This window comes from Mirounga leonina, unplaced genomic scaffold (genome assembly GCF_011800145.1).
Source record: "Mirounga leonina isolate KUSES-001 unplaced genomic scaffold, KU_Mleo_1.0 Mir_201, whole genome shotgun sequence".
NCBI lineage: Eukaryota > Metazoa > Chordata > Mammalia > Carnivora > Phocidae > Mirounga > Mirounga leonina.
Genome location: NW_023270504.1, coordinates 15,243,915 through 15,266,839, shown reverse-complemented (window position 1 = coordinate 15,266,839; position 22,925 = coordinate 15,243,915). Strand labels below are relative to the sequence as shown.

Genomic DNA, 22,925 nt, shown 5'->3' with positions numbered 1-22,925 from the left:
TTCTTTCTTTCTTTCTTTCTTTCTTTCTTTCTTTCTTTCTTTCTTTCGTTTTTTCTTTCTTCTTTCTTCTGATAGATGTGATCCCAAACACTACAAATTGCCTCATTGCCCCCTAGGATTTGGAAAAATTAGAAAGGCCATCTAGGTAAGTCTCCTTCAGGAAAGAAGGTTTGCAAAGAAAAGGGTAACCCACGTAGTGCTGGCAACTATTGTTGTTATGTAGATCAAGATGTGATTCCTAAGTATTCCTCATCCTGTGAAGAAAGAATTATTTCTATAATCTCTTTTTTATCAACCAGGGTTGGTGCAGATGGTACCTGATGCCATAACCCTAGCAAAGATCCATCGCCATTCTGGACTGATAGGACCATTGAAAGAAAACACAATCAAAAAGTGGTTCAGTCAGCACAACCATTTAAAGGCAGATTATGAAAAGGTTTGTCCTGCTGTAGCTAATTTTAAATAATGTATTAAATAAGATGCTCTGGATGCTCTGGATCATTAGCTAATGTGGTTTATGAAAAAGTAAATTAAGTACACCTTGAGTTCTAATTCACTGTCATCAGCTTAGTAATAATGATCCAGTTTAAATGGTATATTAACTAGGTAAAATTTCTGTATTTGGTTTTACTTCCTACAGCTATCTCTTCTGAGATGATGTTCCTTGAAACTATCTCTTTCAAGTTACCTCTGCATGTCTGTACACAATCTCCAATTTCTATAAATCCCCCTCCTTCCTTTGCAATGCATTTCTTCTGCTGAGCTCTACTCTTCCAGGCCTTATTCTTTTAGTGTTTGCAGAAGGCATAATAGAGTTTTTGTTTTTGCTTTTGTTTTTGTTTTTGTTTTAGCATCTCAGAACTTTACAAAATGTAGCGTTTTATTTGACTGCAAACCTTTTTTCCCACTTTACTTCATACTGGCATCTGGCCTGCAGTGTACAGATATGCAGATTTTGCCCCACACCAGGGCTCCCAGCTAAGGGGATGAGTTGGTTAAAACCAGGCTTTGTTCTACTTGCCAAGGCATGAACTGGTACAACAGGGTCTACCCGGAAGCAGAGGTACCTTTATGCTAATTCACACAAAGATACAATATAGGCTAACATTGAGTTTGGTTGGAACTGTCCAGAGCACTGAAATTCCTTCATCCTAGGAAACACCTCAGTCCTGAGCAAACTGGGACAATTGGTCACCCGAGTTAGAACAAGCTGTGATAGAGAGACCCAAGAGTTCATCTATTCCAGACTTCTGTGAGGTTGGAGTAGAACAAAATACAGGCCTTTGGAGGTCAAATAACAAAGATAAGATGACATTATCTTGAAATCTTTTTTAGCCATTCCCAAAATTATAGCTTGAGTTTTAACAAATCTCTGGGGTTATATTATTTGAGGTATTTTCACATACATTTGCTCTTCACAACTACCATGTAAGGGTATCTTTTATTATCTTCACTTTATAAGTGAAAAATATCTAGAGAGACAAATTAAATGACTTGTTCAGGTACTTGGGATATCGAGAACTAAGACATATAGTTCAGTGACACAGATTTCCACTTCAGCAGGTCAGCCACACCATTCTAGGAGACCCATTACTGCGGCCCAACCACTCACTCATGGTTACACCATGGTTACAGTCAAAGTTGCATCATTGATGAAAATGATGTGTACCCAGGGACCATTTTGAAAATAAAGAGTAATTTTGGCAAGAAACCTCTGTTTCTTAAAGAAACAGAAGGCAAAATTGACTCAGTAGTAATCTACTTCCACCCACACAGACATTCACTGATATATACTGTACCAAATCACTTTGGGATAGCAACTGGATTACCTATTATAAAGATAAATATAAAATATTACATATATCTCAATATGGCTTTTTCTGTGTTAAAAATTCAAAGATTCAAAATAGATATTTTAAATTTCTCTGGGAATAGGCAATATTGAATCATTTTGTTCCTTCTTTCACCTTGAAAAAAAATCATTCAATATTGTATATTTGAGACATCAAAAAACCACACCAGGAATCTTCTTCAATAAACTATGAAAATTAGATCTGACTGAGTAAAAGAGATATTTTGCACAATTTCAATGAAAACATCCATTAGGCCAAAGAAGAGGTTGCTTCATGTTCTGTAGCCTATCAAGAGCCAGTCATTTAATTATAATCTTCTCTCAACTGAGATGTAGAAGTAGTTCTCGATTATGTAATTTTGCTTTTTATGATAGTTTTTACCATTAGCTCTGATGCTAATGCATTTGCTTATTTTGTGTGTGTGTTATCTTTGTGTTATTGTTTTTCAACTGATTAGGCCTTGAGGAACTTTTTCTATTCCTGTGCTGGCTGGTGTGTGGTAACGTTCATCCTGGGAGTCTGTGACCGACATAACGACAATATCATGCTGACAAAGTCAGGCCACATGTTTCATATTGACTTTGGAAAATTCCTAGGTCATGCACAAACATTTGGAGGGATAAAAAGGTCAGTGTGCAAATAATGTTTATTACAGTAATTAAGCAATATCCTAGAGTGATATGTAACATGTAATGGCATAGAAATCCAGCAGATGACTTGCTCCCCATCTCCCCCCAGATGACATAAACATGTTTATATATCTAATAAGATTGAAGGAAATATTTTTTCAATAGATTGTTAATGGAACAAATTAGGTTTCCTCAAATTGTTAGTGGACTTCTCCCCTGAGATACTAATCCTGTTCCAGGCTGAATTGTCTGAAATATAATATTTTCATTTTCTTATAAACCTTGAATGGACAATGAGGCATGAATTCATGGTCTCAATACATCTGGTATATTGCCCATAGCAGTCACCACCCCTGGTCTACGTATCATAAAACTAGCACATTTCCTACACTGAAATAGCCTTGAATCATTCCAAAAATACCTAGTGAGCAACTACCATTCAAGGCTCTGAGGATGTAACAGTAAACAAGGCAGACACAAACCCTAATCTCTTTCTAGTAGAGATGACACACATTAAACAAGTTAGCATGCAAAGAAATAATATGAGGAAATGAGGAGTTTAATTTATTAATAAGAAACTGAAGCAAAGAAATGGGATAGAGGGTGACTGGAGCAGGGATGCTATTTTTAAAGAGGCCTCTAGGAAGAGATGAGACACTGTGTAATTAATGATCCACCTTGTGGAAATCCATGAGAATAGTATCCTAAGAAGAGAGAACAGCAAAAATAACAGTCATGCACATGGAAATAAGCCTAGTGTGTTCCAATGACAAGAAGGCCTAGGGCCTAGAGGTGGATGGAGAGGAGCAGGTGGTAGGAGGTTAAGGTGAAGATTTCAGTGGAGGCCAGATCAAGTAGGGCACTGAAGACATGGTATGGAGGTTGGCTTTTATTTTAGGTTCAGGGGCAAGCTATTGATGGATTTCAGTGGATTTCAAAACTCTTTCCTGCTGTCCTGTGAAACAATGAGACCAGTTAGGAGTCAACTACAATGATTAAGGCAAGACCTTAATGGAAAAGAAGTGGTAAAAACTGACAGATTGAGAATATATTTTGGAGTCAGAGTCATAGAACCTGCTAATTGATTGGACACTGGCCATGATTAATGGGCTGGGGGAGGGGCTTAGCAGGTAGGAGAAGAAAGGAAAACATTCAAGGATGACTCCTGGATTTTGGTCTTAACAAATAATTATATCATTTACTGAACCCAAAAAGAATTGGTGGCTGAATAAGTTTTTGTTTTTTATTTGAACTGGGGCAAGGAAACCCAAAGTTTAAGACTAAAAATCCCTTGCTTTAAAAAGATACTTCACCTGAAAGTAGAAATGGGATCAAACCATTCTAAAGAGTAATCAGTCACTTTTAGCTAAAAGCAGCTCCCCCAAAGAAGAAATAATGTCTCCTACAATATAGCATGATGAACTTTCATTAGATGGCCATTATCTGGTATTAAAATGCAAGCATAAACTACATAATATGATCTTCCCTATTTTGTAGAGACATACAAATGGAATCATTTCACTTGTTATTCTTTTCAATATATTGTCTTCTATGCTAACTACATTGAGAAAATTCACCACATCTGCATTCATTCCTTAAAAATCTACTGAGGTTGGTCTGTGTGCCGAGGACTGTAATAAACCTTGGGGACACAAAGGGTAATAGTCCACATTTACCACCTCAATGGGGCTTGCTCTTTCTTAGAATACTGGAAGACAAAAACATAAATAATCACTGTAAAATGTGGACAGGGCAGATAAAGAGTTGTACGGACTATTAGAACATCCATAGAGGCAGGATGCCTAGTTTATGAAAGACAAATGTTAATTAACATACATGAGCATATACATAATTTACTCACATAACATGCTTTCCCTAGAATCCACTCTTCCCCAGAAATTTAAAGATTAAATTATAGTTTTGACATCTTTATTTATTTTGCTGTATGGTCTACTGGAAATTTGGGTTAACCCTTATTTATTTAACCAGCAACAGCATTGACCATAGGGTTAAAAAAGGAATAAAAATATTTCAGTCCCACAGAAAAAGTTCAGGGAAACATAAAAAGTAAAGAATAAGTTACTAAACAATATGGTAAGTGCTGTAATGGAGATATGTACCAGGGTCTATAGAAAAGGTGGAGGCAAATTTGCTTGTTTATTAATATTACAACAGCTACTGCTGCTTCTACATTTGGCAATTTTTTGACATATAATATTATATTAGTTTCAGGTGTACAACATAGTGATTCAACAATTCTATATATTACAAAATACTGCAAGTGTAGTCACCATCTGTCACCACACAGTTATTACAATATTATTAACTATATTCCCTATGCTGTGCATTTCATCCCTGTGACTTATTTATTTTATAACTGGAAGTTTGTACCTATTAATCCCTTTCATCTATTTTGCTACCTCCTACTTCCCTTGCTTCTGGCAACTACCAGTTCTGGGTATTTATGAGTTTGTCTCTGTTTTTTGTTTGTTTGTTTGTTTGTTGTATTTTGTTTTTCAGATTCCACATATAAGTGAAATCATATGGTATTTGTCTTTCTCTGTCTGATTTATTTCACTTAGCATGATACTCTCTGGAACCATTCATGTTGTCATGAATGGCAAGACTTCATTCTTTTTCATGGCTGAGTAATATTCCATTGTGTATATATGCCACATCTTTATCCATTCATCTACTGATGGACATAAACATAGGGGTGCATATATTTTTTCAAATCAAATTAATGTTTTCATTTTCTTCATGTAAATTACTGGATTATATGGTACTTCTGTTTTTAACTTTTTGAGGAACCTCCATGCTACTTTCCATAGAGAATGTACCCAATTTACATTCTTACCAACTGCACAAGAGTTTTGTTTTCTCCACATCCTCACCAACATTTGTTTTTTCTTGTTTTTTGGTACTAGCCATTCTAACAGCTATAAAGTGGTATCTCATTGTGGTTTTGATTTGCATTTCCCTGATGATCTGTGATATTCAGCATCTTTACATATATCTGTTGGCTGTTTGTATGTCTTATTTGGAAAAATGTCTATTCAGGTCCTCTTTTGGCAATTTGAAATCTTTTTCGTGCAATGTCTGAGGTACATGAAAATGTACCCCGCACAGATCCTCACTCATAGTACGTTCTTAATATTGCTTATCAGGTAATAAACTATTCATAGGGAATCATTCAATCGTTCAATAATTCAATAATTATTGATGGGATCAATGAAAATGAAGTTGGCACTATCTTCCTTTGAGATTATTGATTATTGTTCACAAGTTAAGGGGGCCAACTGCAGCACTATGATCCATTTGGATTATTATTTGCAAGATTTTATCTCCATCAGTGGCTATGTAAGACTCATTAGCAATGTCTCCTTGGATTTCTGTCTTAAAACTGAACTTCTGCCCTGAGTTTAAAAGTTAAACTGAACTATTCCTACTCATTATTACTCCTATATCTTTTGAATTGTATTCTAATAATTTTCTTCCAAGTCTCTTTGGCTGTTTCAAGAGTTCATTTGAATGTTGTTTCATAAGCTAACTGACTTCTTCTGTCCTAGGACCATTGGTTGTTCTTATTGGTTACTAGGTTGACAATAGGTTTCTTATAAATCAAACCTCTGTATCCCCCTATGACACATGAACATTCTTATTTATACTACATTTTTTACATTATAGACCTGATCTTTAGAGAAAAGCCTAGCTTCACCTAACTTCTTCTAAACACATGCTAGACATATTAATAACCGGCTCATAAAGTACAAAGCCAGGTATGTAAATCATGCCCTAGGACTATGCTAATCTCTCACAGTCTAGCAAAGCCATATAATGCTCTAGTAATAGCCAGTAATAACCCAGGATCATACTCCTTAACATAAAATGCTGCACCCACTGAGACAAGAAAATACATGTATCCCAGACACATGTGTTTATACTACTATTTACTCTTTAAAAACATAGAGGAGGAAAGTATTTGTATAAATTTTTAGGTTACTTTTAAGGATCACTAACACATATCAGCTAATTTCACTTCATAATACACTTGCCTAAATCATTGCTCAACTGCACATATAGAGTAGTAATTTCCAGTTGTGGATAGTTTATGGGTTGGCAAAAAAGAAATCATGTACATACATAAGACCCCCTCTAAGTTGTAGATATATCCTTTAGCCAAGGATACAGAATTTAATAATGGAAATTAGCAGACCAACAGAGCAGTACCAGATGTAGTGTGTCTGGGAATAAATTTTCCTTTGATCTTTGGTTTCCTTAAAAGCAAGAGCAATGAGGTGATGTTTTCCTTACAAGCAGGATCTTGAGAGAGAAACTGATTTCTTGCTGGGCCATTGCCCCTTATATTCATATTTACATCACCATTCCAGAATATCTCACACTAAACATTTATGTGATTCTGTTTAGAAAATGTCCATAGACATTGGCTTTCCTGATTCTTGGATTATATTGAGTTAGCCCAGCAACACTCTCATTTGAAATTCTTACCCGGTGTCCCTGAACCATTCCTCTGAATTCATTCTCCCAGAAATCTGGAAAGCCCATGCTTGGACCAAATTGGAACCTCCTGTAGACTTTCTAACTTTGAAGAAAGAAAAAGAAATGTCATCTCAGTTATGAATATGAAGGATTTCAGATCCTATATATTAACAAACAATCCTTCCTTATTGGTTTTAATTAAGAGATTAGATAAAGAGAATTTATACCAATGGATTAAATCACAGGGCAATTCAGCCCTAGCATTCCTTAATGATTCTGGGGAAATTTTGGCTAACCCTTACAATGGAAACAATGAAGAATTTCACCAACTTTCTGAAGCCAATTGGTTTTTCTTTTGAAATATTGCTTAATTATTATCTTCTTTCTTTATTTTCTCTCACAAAGATTCAAATTAAAGTGGTTAACAAATTATGCATCCACAATTTTTCATTCAAATTTCCTCTGTAACAATGATTTCTATATAGCAAATTTTTCATTACTTAAAAGATATCATTGTAATAAACTGTAAATTTCAACTTAGTAATTTCTTGATGGTGACTTTCTCTTATGGAGGAGGAAAAATTAAGGAAGGTCTTTTATTGGTGATGTTTATTGTTCTTCTAATTCATTGTTTCATATTTTTATTTTTTCAAACTATATTTTCACAGTCAATATGGTCTTTCACTTCAGTAATGCTAGACTTGCATGAAGTCTTTAATTTTAGAGGTTGTATGAGTGGTGGTTAAGCTCAGATACCTTGGAGATAAATTGTATGATTTTTTTTTAATTCCGTACTACAATGTACTAATGATGTGACCTTGAACAAATGGCTTCTCTGTGATTCAATTTAGATTTTTATGAAACAGATTTTTTTGAAGATTAACTGATACATGTAAAGTGCTTAGAAGAGTATCTAGCATCACATAAAGACTCTAGAAATATTGTAATTAACTGTAATGTAAGTACTCCAAACAAAGTGACAAGAAATGAGACTGCATCTCTAGGTGATTATTGTGTCTTTGTGTTTAAAATTATTTAAATATCTTATTTTGGTACTTTTTTTAAAGTATGCACTCTGAAATTCATGAGTTGAACTATTAGTCCTTAAAGTTCTCTGACTTTGAGGCTTGTTGTCTGATTACATTGCAATCTTGTTGGTTGCATTATTCTTCGGATTTATTTAGACTGTAAGGTATTTAACCAAGTCATTTTTTTTTTTAAGATTTTATTTATTTATTTGACAGAGACAGAGACAGTGAGAGCAGGAACATAAGCAAGGGGAGTGGGAGAGGGAGAAGCAGGCTTCCCGCTGAGCGGGGAGCCTGATGTGGGGCTCGATCCCAGGACTCTGGGATCATGACCTGAGCCGAAGGCAGCTGCTTAACGACTGAGCCACCCAGGCGCCCCTAACCAAGTCATTCTTGGCTTCTGATATAATTTCAGACATAAGCAGAAGTGTGCTAGACCTGGATCACTCTAGCTTGCAAGAGCATATTGTGTGTATTCCTTCTCAGCTCCATGTTCAATGACATCACTCTGGTAGCCTGAAACCAGCTATAGTGAATATATATATATACACCATGAAAATTGACAAATGTCACAAGTAAGAGCTTTCTTTTTTTCTAAAAAAAAATGAGTTGGTTATTAAATATATGCCAGCATATCAGAGGACATAAATCCATTTAAAACAGACGAAAAATCATTCCAGAACACAGACAAAATAAAATTTCAACTCTTTTCTTTTCCTATTAAAATATTTACATGAAGATAACCAAAATACTATGTAAATATCTTCTTGTAGCATGGTTTATACCCTTTTCAAGCTTTATCCCTGTAGATCACCAATCACCAAATATAATTAATCTCAGAATTTTCATCTCAATATTAGTCATAAAAATTCCCTGTATCTATAATCATCTTGACATTATCTTCAATAGTTAATTACTACTGATTTAAAAATTTTTTGTTTAATTTCTAATTTGGGTATTGTAATGTTTATATTCTGAATATCCTTAATTTAAAACCATCCTTGAAAAAAAAAAAAAAACTCCCTTAACAGATTAAAAGATTTTTTTGTCTTACTCCAATCATTCTGATTTAATGTAATATTCATAGTAATCCAGATGCTATATAGGCATTAATGATCTCCCACATGCTTTAATTACTATCTTAATGTTCTTTGAAATTAGGTGAGTCTCATTGGTCTGTTATTCACACAGTTGTTTATTAATAAACATTGTGGTTCTTTTTACTGAAAGCAGTATCTGAAAAAAAGCACACTTCCCAATACCTCTCCAACTGTGAGTGCCTTAAGGGCATCTTTGTATCTTAAGCACCTAGCTAGTTCCTGACACTTAGCAGAGGCTCAGTTTTGGTTGATTGAAGGATCACTACAAAATTGTCATAAAATTTACCTCTCTTGACCTAAGAAAGTACAATTTTCCTGAAGATAAAATTATTAATAACCTGCTATATTCTGTTATTCTAACTACAAATTTACCAAGGGATTTTTAGTTAATGGTAAAAAGTCTACATGTGGGAGTCTGGAGAATGAGACTCAAAATTTGATAATCATTACCTCACACTGATTAAGATGGATAATATTAAAAAACAGAAAACAAGTCTTGGTGAGAATGAGAAGAAATTGGACCTCCTGTACAACGTTAGTGAAAATGTAAAATGGTCCCACTACTATGGGACAGAGTATGGCCTCAAAAAATATTATGTTTCTCAAAAAACTTATAAAAAATTACCATATGATCCAGCAATTCTACTTCTGGGTATGTACTCAAAAGAACTGAAAGCAGGGTCTCAAAGAGATCTTTGTACACTCATGTTTATAGCAGCATTATTCGCAATAACTAAAATGTGGAAGCAAACCAAGGGTCCATTACAGATGAATGGATAAGCAGAATGTGGCATATAGATACAATAGAATATTATTCAGCCTTAAAAGGAAGGAAATTCTAAGACTACTACAACATGGATGGACCTTGAGGACATTATGTTAAGTGAAATAAACCAGCCACAAAAAGACAAATACTGCATGATTTCACTTACATGAGGTACTTAGGGTAATCACAGTCATAGAAACAAAAAGCAAAATAGTGGTGGCCAGCTGCTGGGTGGAGGGGGGAATGGGGAGTTATTGTTTAATGAGTATAGTGTTTCAGTTTTATAAGATGAAAAGAATTATGCAGATGGATGATGGCAATGGGTTACACAATATTATGAATATATTTAATACCCCTGAACTATACATTTAAAAATTGTTGAGATGATAATTTTTTTGTAATGTGCAATCTACCACAGCAAAATAATTGAAAAAAAAATTGGTACACTATAAGTTTCACAAAGCCAGTTCCAGGCAAACTACAACTAATATCTGAATAGTGCTCTGATGTTCAAAGTACTCTCAGATAGACTTATTGCCAGAGAAAGTTTGTTCTGTCATTTTCATCTACTCACTATCATTTCTTCTTCTCCCACCCCCCTTATTATTCCACTAGGTTTTATTATCTGGTTTCTTCTGAGTAACCTTTTTTATATCTACCTCCTTCCCTGTATATACAGAAAACAGTTCCTCCAATTAAAAAAAAAATGCATTTTCTTCAAAGAGAGACTTGTAAGTTTTCAGATGAGAAAAATGGGGGATGATTAAGTGCTAAAGAAAGGATGGAGTGTTTGAGAAAGAGGGAATAAAAGGAACAAAATGAGAGAGGGAAGAAGAGAGGGAGAGAGAACAATTAAAATAGTGGGAGGATTCTGCCTTCTGGCACTCAGTGAGTCTGTACTCCATTATGAACAAAGTATGCTTGACATAGAGGATATGCAAGCTCTCCTCAGTTAGTCGAAGGTACAATGTGCTTGTCAATATAAGCATCTTAGAGATTCAACTGAGTCTGAATCTAGTTTTTAAAGAAAGGTTACACATATCTCTTAAACATGAGCCTAGTATAAAAACTTCATCTGGTGTCCAACTGAAGAAACAGTACCTACTCCTATACAGAGTTTAACTCATGGTGTTAAACTTAGTAAGAGATAAAATGTCCATTTTAAGCATGATTCATAAATTTTGATCATGCAAATGGTAACTTTATGGGTGATTTAAATGTTTTCAGAGGCAACTTGGACTATTCTTGATTTTCATTTCCAACTTGATTTGAGAACCTAATCCTATTTAAAATGTGATAATACAATCCAATTTTACACAAGCATTATGGCATTGATAATCTTTTCCTCATAGTTAGACTAACATCTGTTCCAAGCATACTCTGGAATTCCATGCAAAGCATAACTGTACACTTATTCTTGAACTCAAACTCAAAGGAGGAAACATGAGATTTTAGAGGTGCTGACCTGACCAATCTCTTCTTGTCCTCATAAAATCCTGACCTACTATAAATTCACACCCAAAATATCAAACTTAAGAAAGTACGACTGATCATTTTAAGAGGTAGCTGTTCTAACAACCCTTTTCAAACAAGAGAGATAATGTATCTGAGCCTGACAGAAACACCAGAGTCAGTATCTAAAGTTTCTAAGCAGTTTAAGATCAGGGTTCTCTCAGAGTCTATGGACCCACAGTGTATCTACAAGAGGCTAGACTAGGAGGAAAAAAAAAAACATATTTTACACTTAACAGATTATTGGTGAGAGTCCCCTTAGTTAATAATTGCTGAGAACTTGGAGATCTCATGGGGCGTTAAATGTTCTTTTTGTAATGTACATGCACCCTTATGTTTTCTCTATATTGCACATAGGAGATTTCCTGTGTTGTGTAATTATATGAGGTTCTGTCCTATCCAATGAAGATTCCAAATTTGCCTTCTCAATTAACTCATAGATATTAGACAAGAGACTTGGGTTGTTTCTGTTGGACAGCAAAATGTGTTCTCTGAAATGTAGGTCACCTGTAATATCAGGAAAAGTGTAGGCTTAAACATTCCCCAGTGTATTCTGTTTTCTGCATTCATTTATTTGTATACTAATATCACCATTCACTATGATGGGAGTCTGCAATTTTTTAAATCTCTAAGAAAATATATTTTAATGTTACTATGATATTTTCTGGGGGCAAAACCATCTGAAATTCATGAAATTAATAATAATAATTTCAGTAATAAAAATAAAATATATCTCATTACTGAGTCCCACATTTCAATTCAGGGTACAAATACATATTCAAACACTCGAGTCTAAAGTTTGGAACTAAAGTTTATGTCCATTTACTGACATTTTCAGTTGCTCAAGTAAATACTAGATGAACTATAGTATAAAAAAAAGAAATATATATGTTCACAGAGCCCGGGAGACAGATTCTATTGTCATGAATCCTTCATAGAGTTCTCTGTCTTTCCATTTCACTCTCCAGATCCCCTGCCTCCATCAGCAACACTGAAATAGGTAGTTCTTCTCACATCGCTCAGTATTATCACTGGGAGTGGCAAAAAGTAAGCATTCCTTAATGTGATGCTGCATCATCTGGTATAGGGAATCAGATTCTAAAGGAAATTGTCAAAATTACCCTTTAAAGCCTCATAAGTACTTGGTATGCATTAGCTAATTAATCCTCACAGGAACTCTTTGAGGCAGCTGCTATTATTTTCTCTAATTTAGAGATCAAGAACTAAGACAGAGAAAAGTCTTAGTTGTTATAACTTGTCCAAAATCATACGCAGTAGGTGGTAGGACCCTTGGGAAGATGCCATGTAGGAAACTGATACTCCCATTTCTCAATAATCCCAGCACACTCTGTTTTTTCTCCAGTACTGGGACAGATGGCTGTTTCTTTAGTTAGTAACAGATGACATAGTTATCCTGCATTTATGGCCACAATATATATTAAATTCATATCTTTAACAACTACAATCAAATATGTTGCAAGATGATTGTACTGTGAGAGGCATTCACAAACTAAGACCATGTGGTAAAGTAGCAGGGCCACTCTCCCATCTATGGGCAATGTGCTCTCAGGGTGAAAAAGCAGGCACAATTGTCATTCTCTTTTAATTTTTTTTTCTTATATTTAAAAAAAGCCATCTAATAGAAATAGCTAAGAGAAGTTAAATGCTTGTGGGATGTGACTCTAGTTTTCAGAGCCCACCAGGGACTGTTTTATTGAACTTTGGATGGCCAAAGACCACTCTGAGCTGTTGGGATGAAGCCCAAGGGTTATTATCTAGACTGTAGAATTCACATTGGAGGAAGTTACTTCTGTGAATTATGGTGTCCTTAAATAACTTATGTGCTCAATACTTTAAAATCAAACATCATTCATTTTTAAAGTATGTATATATTTGCTTAAGGAATAAAACAATAAATGGAAGACCACTCATTTTAAGGATACAGCACCTCAGTTATTTCAGAGGATATCCATTACAATTAGGATGCTTGGTCCATTTTCCTTAAAAATATATTTCAGAATAGGGCAGTCTCCACTGTGAGGGCTAGTGATATTGAGAAGATTTCAAGAGGAAGTGTAACAATGGCAGGACTTTGAAGAAAGTGTGAGAGCTTAAATTAGTGGGAAAAAGAAGAAAGAAGCCTATATTTAACAGTCGAGTATTGTGAATAAAAGTGTGAAGGCAGAAGATAAGCATGTGCCATAACCCACTCATCTTTCTCTGTGCTACACCACAGCAGCCAAATGCTGCAAGAAACCGTCGAGAGGGGCGCCTGGGTGGCTCAGTTGTTAAGTGTCTGCCTTCAGCTCAGGCCATGATCCCAGCGTCCTGGGATCGAACCCCGCATCAGGCTCCCTGCTTAGCAGGAAGCCTGCTTCTCCCTTTCCCACTCCCCCACTTGTGTTCCCTCTCTCGCCTGTCTCTCTCTGTCAAATAAATAAATAAATAATCTTAAAAAAAAAAAAAAAGAAACCATCAAGACTACAGGGCAAAAATTGTCCCCATTTTCAAATAGGCTGTCTCACAGCCCAGAAATCCCACAATGCTTCTGTGCTCATCTCACTATTTCATGCTCCACAAGGATTTGTACTTTATTCTTGCAGGATGAAATTCAGGTCCCTCCTAACCATTATTCTCCACTCCCTACTTTAGATAGACAACCACAACTCCTACTTTATTGGGAAAATAGAAACAATAACAGAGCCTGCTTTTCTACTCAATACAAAACTCACAAACTTAATTACATCTTAATTACATAAATTTCTTCCTTCCTGTTAGAGTAGATTTGTTTTTCCCTTCTAAACCAATCCCTCCATTGTGCTTTAGAGCCATTTCCCACTCACCTTCTAACATACATTATACTATCAATAATTCGTTTTTCCTTGCATATTTATCCTCTCTGTCTTAAATAATCCTTTTAAATATCCTTGTCTCTCCAAAGTTTAAATAACCTTGTCTCAAATGCCCAATTTCCATACCACTTTGCTCATCACAAACTTCCTCAAGGAGTTGTCTAAATTCTTGACATCTTTTCCTTACTTTTCATTCCATAACCACTTCAATCTGACTTTATGCTTTATTAGATGATAAAATCAGGGGCATCTGGGTGGCTCTGTCGGTTGAGCAACTGACTCTTGATTTCAGCTCAGGTCTATCTCAGGGTCCTGGGATTGAGCAGCAGGGGAGTCTGCTCGAGATTCTCTCCCTCTCCTTTTGCCCCTCCCCCTGGTGCACGCTCTCTCTCTTTCTCTTTCTCTCTAATAAATAAGTAAATCTTTAAAAAATGATAAGATCAACAATGACCTGCATAGTGTTTAATTCAATAAATCCATTCCTCATTTTACCTGATTTATCAGCAGATTTCAGTGGTATTGACTTCTCCTTCCTCCAAATGCCTCTCCACTTGCCTTCTTGAATAGTTTATCACTCTCTGGTTTTTTTCCCTTTCTCAGTATTCAATACAGGAGATTCCCTTGTACCACAGCACTAAATGTTAAATTCCGCAAGACTCATCTTAACCCTCTTCTCTTAACTCCCTGCAGTCTCCACCAAACTAGTATCAGCCACCCAAGTCTTCTATCAGTATCAATATCCAGATGACTCATACAAATTTTAATTAAACATTTTATTTTGAGATAATTGTAGATTCACATACAGTTGTAAGAAATAATACAAAGGAATCCATGTACCCTTTGCCAGTTCCCCCTAACAGTAACATCTTATAAAATCATAGTATACTATCATAACCAGGATATTGATATTGATATAGTCCAGATGCAGAAGAGTTTCAAAGCCCCTAGTATTCTTTGTTGCCCTTTTATGGTCATATTCACTTTCCTCTCACCCTTGTCCCCTTCCATTCTTATCTCCTGGCAACCACTAATTTGTTCTTCATTTCTATAATTTTGTCTTTTCAAGAATATTATGTAAATGTAATCAGATGGTATGTAACCTTTGATTGGCTTTTTCACACAGCATAATTCTCTGGAGAGCCACCCAAGCTGTTCTGTGTATCAATAGTTTGTTCCTATTATTGACAAATAATAGCCCATAGTATGGATAAACCACAGTTTGTTTAATTATTCACTGATGGAAGGACATCTGGATTATTTCCAGTTTCTAGGTATTACAAATAAAGCTGCCATGGGGGTGCCTGAGTGGCTCAGATGGTTAAGTGTCTGCCTTCGGCTCAGGTCATGATCCCAGGGTCCTGGAATCGAGCCTCATGTAGGACTCCCTGCTCCAGTGGGGAGTCCACTTCTCCCTCTCCCCCTGCTCCCTCCCCCCACTCATGCTCTCTCTCCCCTCTCTCTCTCTCAAATAAATAAATAAAATCTTTTAAAAAATAAAGCTACTATGAACAGTCATGTATAGGCTTCTGTCTGAATATAAATTTTCATTTCTCTGAGACAAATTTCCAAAAATACAATTGCCAGGTTGTATGGTAGTTGTGATGTGGGAAACAAAGGCAAAAGAAAAATTAAATTTTCATACTACTTACAACCCATTGACAAGTTCTTGAAACAGGCAGAGTGACATTCCTCTAGAAACTCAGCTGCCTGGAAGTTAATACTTTGCTAAGAGCAAATCACAGTCTTAGCTTAACATTATCCCAGCAGCCCAGGATCCTGTAAGTCTACTTTAACATATAAAAATTCCTTTGGAAACTTCTTTTATCTCTAACCCCCAAGATATATGTTGGCAATCATCCCCCCAGCATATGACCCACTGATATACATCTGCAGGGCCTCATGACTAGGGTCTTACTAGACAGTGATAAATGACCTTTTCCTACCAAAACCAACCCCCTTCGGGTCCTGGAAACCTTGCTTCCAAATTCCTATCCCTAACCCTCCTCCCAACTTGAAATTATATGATTGGCTACTCCTCATGACCACAGGGCAACTCTTTCTGCCCACAGGTCCTGTGCTTTACTAAAACCATCTTTTTGCACCAAAGACATCTCAAGAATCCTTTCTTTTGTACATCAGTTGCACGTTTTTGTTGTTGTTGTTTAAGAAACTACCAAGTGGACTACCAAGTGGTCTTCCCGAGTAGCTATACCATTTTATATTAACACATCAATGTATGAGTGATCCAGTTTCTCCATATCCTTGCAAGCATTTAGTATTGTCATTAACTTTTTATTTTAACCATTCTGATAGGTATGTAGTGATATCTTATTGTGGTTTTAATTTGCATTCCCCTAACAGCTGATGTTGAACATTCTTTCATGTGTTAATTTACCATCTGCATATCCTCTTCTCGTCTTTGCATGTCTTTTGCCAATTTTCTAATTATATTGTTTGATTTTCTTTTACAGTTAAATTCTGAGACTTCTTTATAAATTATAGGTACTACTCTTCTGCTGGCTATGTGATCTGCAAAAACTGTCTCCCAGTCTATAACTTGTCTTTTTATTCTCTTAAAAACTCTCTGCATAGCCCTAGATCCCAAAGATTTTCTTCTACATTTTTTTCTAAAAGTTTTATAGTTTTACATTTTATATTTAAGTCTGTAATCCACTTTAAGTTAACTTTTATATTAGGTATGAGGTTTTGATCTCTTTTTGCCTATGAATGTCCAGTTGCTCCAGTATCATCTGATCAAAAGCCTATATCCTTCCTCCACTGGATTGCTTTTGCACCTTCACCAAAAATCAGTTACAAAAATCATATTTGCATGAGTTTATTTCTGTTATTTATCCTGTTCAAATGATCTATTTGTCTACCCCTCTAATGCAGGATAGTTGGAAGAAAGGCAGGCAGGGACAAGAGGCTCCTGCCCTAAGAGGAAACCAAACTTAAAAGATTTTTACACCACCCTGGAAGGAACCCTCCACTCTTTCCTACATGATAGGTAGATGACAAAAACCTGATTGGATGACAGGCACATGGAGTGTTAATCAGATTAAAACAGCCCACCAACCAGCCCATAAAAACCCCTAGACTTAGAAACTCAGGTGGCAACCCTCTCGGGTCCCCTCCCTCTTGGGGAGCTTTGTACTATCACTCAATAACTATGGCTCAATAAACTTTGCTTTCCTGCCTCCACACTTCCCTGGTCTGTTCCTTCCTCTTCATTCTTCAAAGCGGCGTGACAAAGAACTGAGGACACTAAAGAAAAAGAAATCCTGTAACACCTCCACCAATACCCGTTCCTTACTCAACTGTCCCTGATACCACACAGACAGGGGACTGAGGTCCCTCATTACAACTTGGTGAAAATGGAATTTTAGGATCCCTTTAGAGCCTTCACTGGTGTGGTGGGGGAGTGGAATTATGTTTTGGGGGGTTTTTTGTTTGTTTGTTTGTTTTTCTGCAATATTTGGCTGGAGTAGAGTGGTTATTGTCTAAAATTTTTTTGTCTCATTAGGCTACCCTTTTCCTGGGCCTTTGGCTAGAAAGAGCAGGCTTTTCTTGGTAATTTTTTTTTGTCTGCACCCACTGGCATTTTCAGACTGCCATCTCCTTGAGCTCTATGTTTGGAATATATGTGGCAAAAAGAACACCCAGAGAATTCACCACCATGTTGTTTCTTGAGTCCTGAAGTCCTTAGGTAGTCAAAGTAGTAATCTAACTCACAAAATTTTACCTCCAGGCTAGATCTTTTCTTTATGGTCTGAAAATAAGTATCACAATACCTCATTGTCATCTGCTCCTGTATGTCTCAAAGACACCTCAGAAGTAACTCGTTCAAAGCTGAACCCACTCTGAACATTGCACTATAGTCTTCCTGACACACAATCCAAAAATGTAAAGGTGTTCCTAACATTCTTCTCCTTTTCATTTTGAACCATATGAAGTCCTCTTGGTTTTTGATTCAAAATATTTGTTGTCTTCCCACTTCTCTGTATCTGCATAACACAATCCTAATCTAAACTATGCTCATATCTAATCAAAATCTTTTGCAAAAGTCTCTTATCTGATCTACTCACATACACCTTCCCTTTTCCAAATTCTTCTCCATGTTACAGCTGGAGGGACCTTTTCAAAACATTGTCATTATTATCAATACGTTTTTATTGCTTTTAGGATATTTATTTTTAAAATCTTTAACCTTACCTATAAGCCTCACACATATCTATTGTAGATGCTCAATAAATATTTGTTGATAAATAACTATAGTACTCTAACATTTTGGGTGCATGCCTCCCTAGCTGGATTAAAGTCACCTAATGGAGAGACATATCCTGAAAACTTATGCACTCTCAGTGCAATGATGATGATCTTAGTATTCTAATGAGTTTATACAAGGAGATTACATCTACAAAATGGTTAAAGGGGGAGTTAATGCATAAATAATAACAAACAGCAAATTATTAATTGTCCTGCTATTCCCCATATCAAATGAATTTATTTGTCTCCTTAATAATTAGTATTTGTTTGTAACAGAAATATCCTTAAATTTCTCAAGTATATATGCATTTTTAAAGTACTACTTACTTCTCACTTATATTGGACATCTAGAAATTATTCTCAGCATTTTTACAGGATAATACTTTCAGAGAAGGACTGATTATAAGTTAATAAAAAGATTAACTTTGACAACGAAATGACAGAATTATAACAAATAAGATGTTCACATGGCCTTCCCACATAAATGTTAAATTATCTAACTTTTTCACTGCATGAGCTATATATATTTACTGTTGCATCCATTGCAGAATACCATCAACATATTGTTTGAAACATTAAGAGTAGATAAAGGAAAGAAAATAATGTCTCTCCCCTTGAAAATCACACAGGTCATTTGGGGGAAAAGTCATAAGATAATTGAGACTATAAAGAATGAAATATATTAGCTGTAGGGCTAAATTAAAAGATAAGGCAAAGTAGGAGAGAAATTGGCAAAGGATGGGTAAATTAGAGAAGACTTACTAGAAAAAAAATTAGGACATTAGGTGAGAGGCAGAGAGAGAGAGAGAGAGAGAGAAACATGGCCAGAAGCAGGAAACAATACAGGTAAAAGGTACAGAAGCAAGAACAGGTAGGGCTTAGGCAAATAATAGTAAAACTACTAATCTGGAAATAGAAACAGTAAGATAGTCACAACAAGAAATTTCTGGTAAAATTGTCCAGCTACAAGTGGGAGGTTTTCAGCATATGAATCAGCAATAACAGTATGGACTCTAAGAGATCAAATAGTTTCCAATCTTCTCTCTTGCCACAACCAATTTATATCTCAGATTTATAAGTATTGCTTAAATTCCAGACATAGTCTCCAATACATTAATTCTATGACCACTGATTAGGTTTGCATTTGAGTGAACTGATAAAGCACATTCCAGCTACGATTCTTACAGCTTGTAGGGATGGGATAGGATTCTGTTTCATGTGCGCAACTTCTTTCCATTCATAGAAAATTTTAGTCTAAGTCATTTTAAAGATTGGTCAGAAGTGAGTCATGCAAGTCATATAGAAAAAATGTAGCATTTTATTTTGTTGGACCCACTGAAAATTTAGATTATGATAATATTTAAACACAGCTAAGATTGGGTCCTTCAATATTATTATTAGTTCATATTTTCTCTAACTTAGATATGTTTCTTTGTGTATTTGACTTTCTGCTGTGGTGTTTCTTCATCTGATTTATAATGGTGGTTACCATGGAAGGAGGAAATGTGTTAGCACATGAACCTGAGCATAATTACAACAACTTTCCAAGGGAAATCCACTTGGTCAAGCATATGGAAGAAAAAAGGATATATATCACATTAGAAAAGAAAATTTAAGGAAGTTGTATGATTTAAGACTCTCTTAAAATTATTTCAAAAGTTCCATTCAATATAATAAAAATAAATATAGTATAAAGAGTAGGGGGTGCCTGGGTGGCTCAGTTGGTTAGGCGACTGCCTTCGGCTCAGGTCATGATCCTGGAGTCCCGGGATCGAGTCCCGCATCGGGCTCCCTGCTCGGCGGGGAGTCTGCTTCTCCCTCTGACCCTCCTCCCTCTCATGCTCTCTGTCTCTCATTCTCTCTCTCTCAAATAAATAAATAAAATCTTTAAAAAAAAAAGAGTAGGAAAAAAATTGGAAAATTCTTATACATAGAAATATATTTTTTTCTGATTATGAAAGTCTGGAATATTGCTAAAACTCTAGTAAAACGTTAGCGATAGTGATGACTACATGTGTGAGCTATATAGAAAAAGTGCTACCAAATTCAAAGGTCCACTTAAGGGTTTTTGCAGACAAAGAGGTTACATGGAGTTGTTGGGAGTAAATTAAACCTTGAAGGAAGGATGGAAATTCACTGGCAGCATTTTTGTAGAGAGAAGGAGATTTAGTTATGACAAAATTCAGCTCTGAGAACCCATTCATTTTTATTAGTTTGAGGACTAATAATAGTATTTAACATTAATTGAGTGCTCACTATGTGCCAGACTGTGTTCTGTTATATGCTTTAACCTGTTTAATCCTTTTAAAAGTCCCAAGAGTCAACTGCCTTTGTCTTCATTTTACAGAGGAGGAAATTAAGGCATGGAGAGGACAGGTAACTTGCCCAGAATCACAGAAGTAGTAAGTGCTAGAACATGATTGAAAACATGGCTAACAAGGGCCTGAAATCTGTGCCCCCTGCATAGAGCTTCTAATCATAGCAATTTAAAAGTGTGTAGCCTTCTCTATGTGTCATGCATTTGTGTACATGTTTTTAGTAATCTTCACAGCAATTCTAAGAGCTAGGTATTACCGACCTCAGAGATGAGGAAATTGAGATACAGCAGGTCTGGGATTAGAACCCACGGTATATCTCCTGTTTTCAATAGCTCTGCTTCCAGCTTGGCTAAAATACAAGGCTATAAAGTAAATTCATAGCATACAGATTGGATAAATCAATGAAGGCCAAAAATAAAAGTATTTGAGGCAAACATTTTGAAATTTGGACTTGATTCTTTTTTTTTAAGATTTTATTTTTTCATTTGAGAGAGAGAGAATGAGAGAGAGCATGGGGGGGGAGGGTCAGAGGGAGAAGCAGACTCCCCGCTGAGCAGGGAGCCTGATGCGGGACTCAATCCCAGGACTCCAGGATCATGACCTGAGCCGAAGGCAGTGGCTCAACCAACTGAGCCACACAGGTGCCCCTGGACTTGATGCTTAAGACACATTCCTCAGTATCTAGGTGCTCAATAAAGTTTGTTCAATGAATGAATGAATGAATGAATGAATGAATATAAAGTTAAGATATTGTTACACCAGCCTCCCCGCCAGTCAATGGTAGCATGGATCGCTAAAATAAATAAATAAAATAAAATAATTACAATCAAACAGAGGTAGATTATTTATTTTCTTTAAAATACTTGCCTGTGGTCAGATTCTACTGATCCAGATCAGCTACAAAATGCCTGGGTTGTAGCTTTCTGATCTGAATATCTACACTTCTGACACGTCTAAGTTAGATTAGCAAGATTTTTCATTCTATTGTATTTTTATTCAAATGCTAATCATACAACAATACAGAACATAATCAGTCTTTATTAAAAAAAAAAAGAGGCTTTCTCAATAGTCCATGACTTTTTTCAATTATTGCTTAGACTAACCTTAATTATATCTAGGCTGCTAGGCTCAAATTTTAAAATATGTTTTATTTCAATTCATTCAAAAATCTTTACTTTAAAAACAATGTTTACCCAAAACTGTATTCCCATCTCAAATGTTTCTGGAGGACCTTAAGCCAAAATAGTATCAGCATGGTTTGTTTCATCATTATTCTTCATATCACAGAGAAGTGTTTCCAATCCCTCCTCGGCTAATCTCTTAGAAATGCTATTGCTTTATCTTGGGTCTCTTCATGTCTCAAAGAACATGAGAAAAAAAAAATGACAAAAATAGAGAAAACACGATCACTTCTCTGGTCCTTTGTTTTCCTATTTCTTCAACCTTGGGACTACGGGAGGCAATATTATTTACCTACCAACTCATATTGGTTTGCTCATATTTCCTTCTTTCTGATCAATATTTTTATTGGGCCTAGTGTGAAATGAAATACAGCCTCCTTTTTTTTCCCCTTACAAAGCATATGACAATGAATTTAAATTTTTTCATAGATTGCCTTTTGAAAGAACTTGTCATTACATATCTTAGCTATTACCTGAAACTTTTTCCCTAAAGAGTCAATATCTTCTAAGACAAAAAAAGAAAAAAAGAAAACTTAAAAAAAAAACCCAAAACATGAGGTCAAATACATGGTGTGTTCTATTTTTTTAAAATTTAGCAACAATTTAGCAATATAGTTTCTGTAAAATCACCTTTGTTATTAATTGGCCTTAGATTAATTTTTAATGGATAATATTTCCATTAAATGTAACTTGGAATTAAATATTTGAGACCATATTATAAAATAACTTGTTCTTCCTTTTCTGTTGCAGCCCAGCTAAACTATTCAAACCCTACAATTAGCAAGTTTCTCCAGCTATCCCATAAAGGAGGTGGTTCCATTCCTTAGAGTAGAGAGAAAATAACATAAAAAATTTAAATGAAAATAAGTTGCTGTAACTGCCTAATTGAGCTCTACACACCATTTCTCCTCCTGCTTATG

General features: G+C 35.6%; 1 protein-coding gene across 2 annotated transcripts in view; it reads left to right on the top strand.

The window, feature by feature from the left end:
• Positions 1 to 22,925, top strand: part of PIK3C2G (phosphatidylinositol-4-phosphate 3-kinase catalytic subunit type 2 gamma) — a 344,923-nt gene that overhangs the window by 215,345 nt on the left and 106,653 nt on the right. For both annotated transcript variants that reach the window (XM_035028133.1, XM_035028132.1), the window contains 2 exons: positions 300 to 436; positions 2,311 to 2,480. In XM_035028133.1, the coding sequence (XP_034884024.1) occupies positions 300 to 436; positions 2,311 to 2,480 (307 nt within the window). The remainder of the gene's footprint in view (positions 1 to 299; positions 437 to 2,310; positions 2,481 to 22,925) is intronic.